Source organism: Ipomoea nil, unplaced genomic scaffold, assembly GCF_001879475.1.
Source record: "Ipomoea nil cultivar Tokyo-kokei standard unplaced genomic scaffold, Asagao_1.1 scaffold3210, whole genome shotgun sequence".
NCBI lineage: Eukaryota > Viridiplantae > Streptophyta > Magnoliopsida > Solanales > Convolvulaceae > Ipomoea > Ipomoea nil.
The window spans coordinates 249,208-260,310 of record NW_017619638.1 but is presented as its reverse complement, the minus strand read 5'-3'; the positions used below and the strand labels follow the sequence as shown (position 1 = coordinate 260,310).

The window sequence follows — 11,103 nt, the reverse complement described above, 5'->3', positions numbered from 1 at the left end:
TCGTATGCGGGAGATCTCTTCTGGGGTAATTTAAAAAACCTCGTCGTCCGTGGGAGATATCTTTTGGGGTAATTTAAAAACCCTACGACGTCGGCTATTTAGAAAGCCGACGTCGTAGGTTAATAGTTTTTTTTTTTTTTTAAATAATAACGTCGTATATTAAATATTAAAAAAAAAAACTAAAATACCTTACGACGTCGGCTATATAGATAGTCGACATCGTATTGTATTTACTTTTTTTTTTTTTACTTTTTATTTATAACGTCTGCTATTTGTAAATAGCTGACATTATATGTTTTAACATTGATTATGTATATAGCTGACGTTAAAGGCCCGGCGTTACATGTGAATTATGTAGTAGTGGGTGTACATTGCCACATTTTTCTATGTGCATGTCATTGTCATGACCGTGTTTTGATGTGTGCATGATAGTTATGGGGTGAGTGCGCACTAGAATATGTTGCATATTACTTTAACATTTAGTTGCATTTTTTGTTCTCTTGATATGTTTAGGTGTTTGGACCTTTTTTGTGTGATTGTGCATTGAGCTTGGGTATTAGCATGGAACAATGCTGAAGAGAATCCAGATGTTGAGGTAGCTATCCCATCGACCGATGACAGGCCCTATATACGCCAAACACATACTGCTTTCCTGTACTCGCATAGTTAGTAATATGCAATCACTCGTCTGCTTGATCGCATACACCTCAATCGGTGTGAAGTACTAATGTTTCATAACAACTTTCATCGGCTATCGAATGTCAACTGTGTGGTGGGGTTTGGAGTTACTGCTCCCGGAAGACCGAACGTTGTTGCAAATATTTGAAATTTGCGTCTACACTTTTAAACAGTTGCTTACGACATATTCTATTCATTTTTGTAATTTTTGAATCCTTTAAAAAAAATACCAGATAGTACATGTTTTTCACTTCAAGCCGTACTCTTCAGTTATTTTAAATTGCTCTTTCGCTATTTCAGTTTTATGCACTAACCTCAAACCGTGCATGCACACATCGTTACCAACTCGTGCACACACTTGTTATCAAGATGCAACACATATTGTCGGGGGCGCACGATCCGTTGAGATTTGACTTATGTCCAACTTATCAAATAACTCCAAGCTTACTAATATGCACACACGCTGAATTATACAGTTTCATTATGCAACAAATTTCCATATGGTGGATGCGTGCTTGTAATGGTGGATGCGTGTTTTTTAGCTTCTGGTTTTATCTCATTTTCTTTTAATATTTATCCAGATTTTATATTTTATTTGGTTTGTCACATGCACACACATTTCTATTAATGTCCATAACCAACTTTTGCCGTTGCAAAAGTATATCTCTTCTCCAGTGTGTTGTCAGTACAACGCACATACTCGCCACCATGAATGCACACGCCCTACATACGCCAAATACATACCGCTTTCCTGTACTCGCATAGTTAGTACTATGCAATCACCCGTCTGCTTGTTCGCAAACACCTCAATTGGTATGAAGTTACAAACGCCTACACAAAAATCATTTTCATATTATTGGGTAAATAATTGCATTAAAATATCACCCGCCAAAAGAATAAAATTTTTACATTAATGGCATGTTTGGTTCATGAAATAGGTCAGAAATGGAATGACATTCCTTAGAATAGACCTATTCCATTGTTTGGTTCGTCACTTTGTCATGGAAATACTATTCTTAGGAATGACCTATTCCCTTTGCAAGGGGAATAGCCATTCCTAAGGAGGACCTTGGTATTAGCTATTCCCATGTTTATGGGAATAACTTTTATATTACAAATACCAAAAATACCCTTACATACATGGTTATATATATATATATATATATATATATATATATATATATATATATATATATATATATATATACACACACACACACACACACACACACACACACAGATATATATATAGGGTGGCCTTCAAGTAAGAACCCATATTTAGGTAGGAACGTAAGAACTAATCTAAGCCTTTGAACCCCATCCGATCAATGGTCTATATTAATTAATAGTGATAAGAAGACGATTAATATAATTAATTACAAGGGACACTAGGGTAATTTCCACCACCCAAGAATTAATAATTAATATTATATTTGAAATTACTCCAAGATTATAGGGGAAGAAGATGATTTTGGACTCTGTAATCTATCTACAATTCCGCGAACGACAACACCACTGCTGAAAGATCTCCCACCAACGTCTGCAGTTCTACCGGATTCATACATCCCAAAGCATTCGAAGCCGTGGACCAAGAGTTCTTCGCCGTTGAGGATGATGGCAACACAATACCAAGACAGTAAGTTCTATATACGAATATGTTATAATGGTTGTGCTTGTAATTGAAATTGTTTGGGACTAGTAATGGAGTGTGTAAGCATGCACCCAGAGATTGCATTACATCCAACAGCACGGTGAGGAATCGCAAGCGGACACAGTAATGTCCATGGCCTCCCCAACTAGGTTCACCACGCCAAAATGGCACACCCTGATATGCTGCCGTGCACATACAGACCTGGGCATATGTGGCTGTGTGCACCCAGAGTTAGGGCGCAGTGCACATACTAAGCACGTGTACCCTTATGTGCGCAGCCCACTGACCATAAGTGCACATACCTACTCACAAGGACGGAGCATTACTGGTACCTTTAGAATACCGTATTAACCATAGCTTGGTAGTGTGCATGTGCACCTGCTGTGCAATTAATGTGCCAAACAGGCTGATGAAACACAGTGAGCGTGCACGTTGGTTATACATTATGTGCCACACAAGTTTAATGCATATTGTACTAATAATTTTGCAATCCACGATAGGTGAAGCGGGCTTAACAATGGGGTCAACCGGATGTTTGATGAATATCTCACCTGGATCAACGAAGTACTGGACCCAGAGTGCAAAGAAGCCAAAAAGCCTTTCGCCGAACAGGTGATCACTACATTGGAAGGAGGAATTGAGTTCTACAAAACTTACGCCACTGCTACTGGGTTTGATGTGCGGTGCGCTTCTGAGAAAAGGGATAGGCAAGGGCAAATCACATGGAAATATGTGCTGTGTTCACATGCTGGCTTCGAACTGGCTACCGTAGTCATATAGCTGTTGGCATGAATTCGTTAAAAGAAAACTATTTCGGAAGTTTTTTTCCAACCAAATAATCTGTACTGGGCAGTGTGCACTTGTACTACGTAGAATGTGCCACATTGGACGTTCCCACACAATTTTACCCACAATGGCACCCCTTACAATGCTGAAGTACACAGACTAAACTCCGAAACAGCTTCTATTAGGCAGTGTGCACTTCTAACGACAAAGTGTGCCAAATCGGGCAAAACCATAACATTTCGGCCACAATGGCACCCCCTACGATGTAGTAGCGCACAAACAGGCACAACCATCAGTTTCTGTGTGCATCGACCGATAGAGTACAGCGCAATGCGAATCCACGTGAGCCCTAAGATCTTGAGTAAAGTAACAACAAAAAACAAAAAAAACAGAATTGCACCTGAGACCAAAAGGGTGTGAAATCAGAGAGTGCCAACTCACGAATGCAATAATAAGGTTTGAGAATAAAAAAAGTGGAGTACCATAGCCACCGGAACCCAAACAACGAAAGAGCACATGAGTCCAATAGTGTGTGTCATTCTGAGATCTCCACTACAATTTCATTCTCATTCTTTACTAGTCAATTTGTGTACGAAACATTGTCCACCAACTTGTTTTAGTGTAGTCATATAACTGTTGGCATGAATTCATTAAAACAAAACCGTTTCAGAAATTGTCTTCCAATCAAATAATTTGTACTGGCCAGTGTGCACCTGTACCACACAGAATGTGCCACATTAGACGTTCCCATCCCATTTTGCCCACAATGGCACCCCTTACAATGCTGAAGTGCACAGACCGACCTGGGAAACAAACATGTTTCGCAAGTTACTTTTGCGAAAAGGATTTTGTACTAGGCAGTGTGCCCTTCCAACGGAAAGAGTGTGCCAAATCGGGCAGAACCAGAATATTTCAACCACAATAGCACCCTCTACGATGTTGTAGTGCACAGACAGGCACAAACATCTGTGACTGTGTGCACACACCGATAGTGTACAGTGCACATGGGAGTTCATTCCCAGAGCTTCATACCCACACTAATTAACAGACTAGCAGAACTGCTCCCAGAATATCAGATCTCTCACTCTTAGAAAGACAGGAAAGATACACACTCTCAAACATACTCCATCATTAGATAAATTGATTAGACACATGGACCAAATATGAAATACGACCTAGGTAAAAACTTACGAGTAGCTATTTGTGACGTGGAACACTTCTCGAGCATGAAACTATTTATTCATAACTTCATCTACAAATTGTTAGAGCATTTTATGCATTCACAATATTCTCTCCTCAAGCCCACAATGTTCTCTATATCTTCTGCTACTCTTCAATTTCACTATCTTATACAAACAGATTGTTTGTAAACTATAGATAGTATAACAAAAATTTAACGCAATATCACAGACCCAACACCGAATTCCATTCTCAAACACCAAGCTACACCAAAAACACAGCTAAACAAATACAACAAAATCAAACAAATACACAAATCATATATAAAAAAGAACACACACACAAAACCCATACGAATCCGAAATTCAAAAAAAAGGTGAAAACTGACGTGGAACAGTAGCCGACGAGGTTGCCGGACGTGCGCGCTTAGCGTTCTGAGCAACGGTCGCCGGACACACACACACACACACACACACATACACACATTTATATATTTCTTATTTTACCCTTAATTAAATTTATTTCCTATTTCACCGCCACCATCACCCCACTGCCACCACCGCCACCACCACTGCCACCGCCGCCGCCACCATCGCCACCACGACCCCACCACTACTGTCATTGCCGCTACCAGCACCACCACCACCACATATTTTTATAAGGGTATTTATGTCTTTTAAAACATATTTCATTTCTATTCCTTAAACTAACCAAACACTGTAATATAATTCCTAAAGTCTATTCCTTCCGCGAACTAAACAATAGAATACAATTCATATTCTATTCCTTGCCTATTCCATTCCTTATGGAATAGCATTCCTATTACCCTAAAATTCATTTAGTGAACCAAACGTGATGTAAGTGTTGCAGTGGTTACATGATTCTCAGAGTTATGCACACGCCCAACCCAAGAAATGCACAAACCGACACACAACAATACATACCCATTCACACCCCACCGACAACATCTCACCTTCCGTCAAAACATTCTTAGCTTTTGCACACAACAAACCACATAAGCGTATTCACCAACCAGTACCAAACAAATAAAATCATAAATATAAGCTACACCACGAAGAAATGTTACATTCTCCTAATTTCCACTGATATGCAACCGCCCAACTGTAGTCACACACACACCATAATCCACCAAACACATACCCACACACACCCCACACAAACCACCTTGCAATCCATCGAAGTTCGGGCTTAATTTTTTCTCTTTTGTGAGGTGGGGTGGGGGTGATCATTGTTCACGAATTCCATATCTCCCCTATACTTATATTTGGGAGTTGCCATTTACCCCTCAAAAATGGCACCCCTTGCTTACCATTGATTTCAAACCTAATGGATGGAATTTTTTGATCTAATTTTTGATTTATTTTTTCATTTTAATTGCTCTCAATTTTTAAAGAAATAACAACTTTACCATTACTTTTTTGTCTTCTTTCTCTTTGCCTTAATGTGATCTTTGTCTTCCTTTTTTTTTTCATCATTCCAACACTCCATCTTTTTTTTTTTTTAAAAAAAAAATCACTACATTATTCTAGCTAACATCTCCATTCTCTCTCTCAAAACCAAATCTAATGTCCTCCCCCATGATCCTAATTCAATTCTTATATATCATGTTGGTATCTAAATAATTTATTTATGTATTCTTATTTATTTTATCATATAACAATTATTAAAATTATATATATTATTATTTAAAAATTAGAACATACTCCTTTTAAAAATAAAAAATAAAAAATTATAAAACATAATAAGGATTGTTGGGCACGACCTTCAACTAGTAACAACTATAAATTCGAGATTTTTCAGATTAGGTTCCTTCCCTGTTCACTCTACACAGTACACACTTATCTAGTTCTATATCCCCTCCCTGCGTTGCGGCTAGGGTTTCACCAGACCCTTTTATTTTCTCTCGCCAAACCTTTCTACACTTTTTATCCTAGTGTGGAGTACATAGATCCGATTATGGGTATACTGTCGTTCTAAGGTTTTCTACTGGGGTGGGTGTTAGGGGTTCATTTCATTATCTGAAAGCCTGAAAGCGGTCTGTCGTTTAGAAATGGCGGATTTGAACCCTTTTGATTTGTTGGGCGATGATGATGCCGAGGACCCGACGCAGCTGGTGGCTAAGGTCGCGCCGGCAAAGAAAGCGCAACCTTCCACCGCTCAGAAGCCGCAGCAACAGGCTAAGCCGCCGGCTAAGCTCCCCTCCAAGCCTCTTTCCCCGGCTGAAGCTGGTTAGCTCTTTTTCATGTCTCATAATTTCCCCCTTTTTACTTTTATTTTTAATTTTGTTTTTTTACACTTTCTTCATTTTTACATGTGAATTTATCTTTATCTGAAGTAATGCAAGTTCGTTTGTTTGCGTTTTCAGATTAATCCGGGGTAACAAGTGAAAAAGAAGACATTAAAAAAAGGACAAATCTTTGTTCTGGTCTCTATATATTTTTTCTTTGAAGTAAAGAAAATACACACTAGATATTTTGACCATTGAATTAGGAAGGAAAATGTTCTTTCTTAGGAAATACTGCTTGTGCCAGCCACATAATATAACCAGAATGACTTTTGATTTCTAAAGCATCATTACATACTTGCTGATTTGGCTATTCAACCAGGAAGGGAAATGTTATTTCTTTGTAGCTGTAAATGAGGTATAATCTGTGTTTATGGATAACACTGCTTTTACATAAGATAAACAAAGTCTCTCTGATTCTTACCATAAGGGAATCTCAAGTATGCAAAACATAGGGATATAAAAAGTAACAAAATTATGCTTTCCTCAGTAAACAGTGCACTTGCATTCAATGCGAAACGTATTTCATATGGCATTTTATAAACCTCTGTCTAAATTATGTTTACATTTTTTTTTTCCTTGAGTAGTAAGAGAGGCAAAAACTGAACCTGGACGTGGGGGCCGTGGTGGGCGAGGTCGTGGCCGTGGTCGTGGTGGTGGTGCAGGGTTTGACAAGGAAAATACCAACAATTGGAGTACATTTGGTAGCAGGGAATTTTCTGGAGGTAGTGCTCCACCTGAAGAGGCAGATTCTGGAAAACCTTCAGAAAGACGTGGTGGCGGCTATGGTGGACCTCGTGGAGGTTTCCGTGGTGGTCGCCGAGGTGGGTTTGGTGATGGTGATACAGCTGATGGTGACCGGCCTCGTAGAGTCTTTGATCGCAGAAGCGGAACTGGTCGCGGGTATTTCTTGTTTTGTACTCAATAATACATTAATTCAGTATTTGTTTCTACTGTTTAGTATTTCTTGTTTAGTATTCAATAAAGCATTAATTCAGAATATGTTTCTGCTGTTTAATATCTTTCTTTACACAGCTCTGACTTAAAACGGGAAGGATCTGGACGAGGAAATTGGGGGACTGAAACAGATGAGCTTGCTGTGTGAGTAATACATTGTGCTACTTTTTGTTTCTGGTTTCTGAGAATAGTAATGTATCTGTGATTCCCGTCTTAATTTGTCCCCCTCCCATATTTTTTATGCAGCATGACAGAAGTTAATGAAGTTGAGAAAACTCAAAATGTGGAGAAGCCTACAAGAGAAGAGGGAGAAACGGAAGCAAACAAGGAACCTCCTAGTACTGAAGCTGAGGAGAAGGAACCTGAAGATAAGGTAAATATACTTATATAGATGCATGCATGTGCTTTGTGCACCCAGGTTCTTGTAAGGCTATTTTCTTATTGAGATTTGTGTCGAGATTTGGCTGTCCTGTTATAGGTAACTTCTCAAATAATTACTTTGTTGTTTCTTGGTGCATCTAAAGGGATGGGGATTGAAATTGTTGGTTCACAGAGTTATACCACTTTACCACGAGATCTTTGGCCAAATAATTATCATTATGGGAAAGTTTATAATCCTTCGAATCTGCAGGAGATGACTCTAGAAGAATATGAGAAGGTGTTGGAGGAAAAGAGGAAGGCACTGCAGGCACTTAAAACTGAGGAAAGGTCCGGAAGGAAGGTCGATGCCAGTGAGTTTGATTCTATGCAACAGATTTCCAAGAAGAAAAACGCTGATGATATCTTCATAAAATTGGTAAGATTGTTGGACCCCAGTTTGTTCTTTGCATCTCTGTTCTTAGCCTTGTCACTTCTTCCCTATTGTGTGGCCGTTTTTACAATTCTGTTAAGCATACCTTGGTGCCATGAACTGCATTAATCACATGCTTTTTTGCTTTAGGGTTCTGAGAAGGATAAGAGAAAAGAGTCTTTGGAGAAGGAAGAGAAGGCCAAAAAGGTAATTATTTTGCATATTTCTCCCTTATATTAGTGTGTATGATTATCCAGTTCTATATTGTAATATCCTTCTCTAATTTCAGTATCTAGCAGTGAAGTTGATTGTTATGCGTATTATCTGTTTTAAGAAAACAATTTAATCATTTTCTACCAATTTTCTTTTTGGTTTTAGTCTGTCAGCATTAATGAGTTTTTGAAGCCTGCTGAGGGTGAGAGGTACTATGGTGGTCGTGGTAGGGGTCGTGGGCGTGGTAGAGGATATAGAGGAGGTGATGCAATGAACAACATTGATATGGATGCCCCTTCCATAGAAGATCCCGGACAATTCCCAACGTTAGGTGGCAAGTGAGATATGGCCCCCGCAGTTGATGACCGATCTATAGTGTGTTGGTGTTTGGGCTTCCCGCTCTTCTCTGAATATTTGTTCACTTGGAATAATGGAGTGGAAGTAACAAAAGCTCCCTGAAGTTTGTTTTAAATGTAAATTTCTTGTGCCATTTCATGTGATCTCCATGTAGCTTTTTGTGTAATGTGATGTTACCTCTGTTACAATTCTATGAGAATCGGGGCATATGAAACAGTTTTAACTTATAACTGCTTGATGATCTCATGTTCCTTTTCACTTTTGTTTTGAGATATAGAATTCGACATGCTCTAATGCTTGCAATTTATGCCATTAGTCAATGTTACTGCTATGTTCCTTCTCAGTTGGTTGGCATGCCATCCTGCATTTCAGAACAGAAATTTGAGACAAAATGAATCAAGTTGGGGAAGACCAACATGCAGGCTGCTAATTTTGGCATTTCTCATTTCAGTCTTTCAATTTGGTAGGAGTGCTTTAAACTTGTTGTATTAGAAAGATGTTGAGCAAAAATTTATGGAAAAACTCATCCAAGCATTAGCAGGCAAAAAGGACAAGTCATGCAGATTGCATTTTATATAGAACTGAGACAATCAATAGATCTGAATTGAGTTGGCTAAGAGCACCTCCAATGAAGGGTTTTGTTTTTTAAGTGACTCTCCTGTGAGACCGTCTTACAAATTATTGTCCGTAAGACGAGTCGGGTCAAGATGGAAATGTATTACTTATATTGAAAAATGTAATATGAGTACTAATTAGGAATATAGTACTACACTTTCCCTTACAAGTAACAAACACTTTATTCCTAATTAGTATTACATTTTCCAATATAAGTAATATACATTTTTATCTTAACCCGACCTGACCCGTCTCACAGATAATGATTTGTGAGACGGTCTACACAAATTTTTGTTTTTGTTTGTTTGTTTGTTTGTTTGTTTGTTTTTTTTTTTTTTTTTTTTTTTTTTTTTTTTGGGTGGTTTTAGGTTGACATGAAAGAAAGATAACATGCCCATGTTCAGGGAGAGAGAATGAAGGAATTTTTCTTTTAAAATAGGGTTTTTGTCAAAGAGAGGAAAAAACAGGTCTGTTTGATGGCAATTTATATTGTTGACTAGGGTCCATCTTGCATGGTGGATCCTGGTTCAATGCGACGTCATTTTATATGAAGTGTCAAATGTCAACTAGTGTATCATATTTAATAACATCATTCTTTACTATGTTTATAATATTTGTTTTATATGTCCATAAACTTAAACCTTAATATCTATAAACACTAAACTAGGGGTTTGTTTGGTTCAAACATTGAAATCGAAATGATAATGGGAATCAAATACTTGAAATAGTAATGTGTTTAAGTATAAGGAGTTACTTTGTTTGGTAGTAAATAGGAGTGTGAATCAAAATAAATAAGTAAATAAATAAATGTGCGGTTGAATGCTTCCCGTGCGGTTGTACGGTTGATTAATGTGCGTGAGATTTGTACTCAATGGGCGTGAGTGTTGTGCTTAATGTGCCTGAGATTTGTACTTAATGTGTGTGAATGTGTAAATGCAGCAGAAAATATGGATGTCAGCTTCTTCCCTATCCCCAGTAGCCATTGCCCCCTCCCTGATGATGATGATGCGGAGGCGGGCTATGGTGGTTAAGAATTATGGGAATAATACAACAGAAATCCACACTTAGCTGGTGTGCAAATTTTGCTGTGCGTGCGTCATCTATATAAACATTCAACTGCACTGAAGGTAGCTGATAATCCATAATCCTTGGCCAAATTGAAGGAAGAAGTAACAAGAAGCTTGGGCGTTAATGTGCGTGAGTTTTCTGTTCTACTTCCTTCTGAGCTCGTAATTCTGAACTACTTACGTACATTAAACACAAATCTCACGCATATTAAACAATATACTCAGACACATTAAGTACAAAACTCACGCATATTAACATTACGCACATTAAGTACAAATCTCATGCACATTAAGTACAAATCTCAGGTACATTAAGCACAACACTCACGCACATTAAGTATAAACCTCACACACCTTAATCCACCGCACAACCGCAGGGAAGCCACAAATGCACCTGATCCCTTCCTATATATATATATATATATATATATATATATATATATATATATATATATATATATATATATATATATATATATATATATATATATATATATATATATAT

The 11,103-nt window shown here is 38.0% G+C and overlaps 1 protein-coding gene across 1 annotated transcript; it reads left to right on the top strand.

Annotated features, from left to right (window-relative positions):
* The first annotated feature begins 6,093 nt into the window (after nucleotides 1-6,093).
* On the top strand, nucleotides 6,094-9,166 carry LOC109168611 (plasminogen activator inhibitor 1 RNA-binding protein-like). The gene is made up of 7 exons (XM_019317661.1): nucleotides 6,094-6,543; nucleotides 7,187-7,502; nucleotides 7,635-7,700; nucleotides 7,803-7,929; nucleotides 8,188-8,352; nucleotides 8,497-8,553; nucleotides 8,725-9,166. Exons 1-7 carry the CDS (start codon nucleotides 6,366-6,368, stop codon nucleotides 8,899-8,901), a joined length of 1,086 nt encoding a protein of 361 aa, XP_019173206.1. The 5' UTR covers nucleotides 6,094-6,365; the 3' UTR covers nucleotides 8,902-9,166.
* The last annotated feature ends 1,937 nt before the right edge of the window (nucleotides 9,167-11,103 follow it).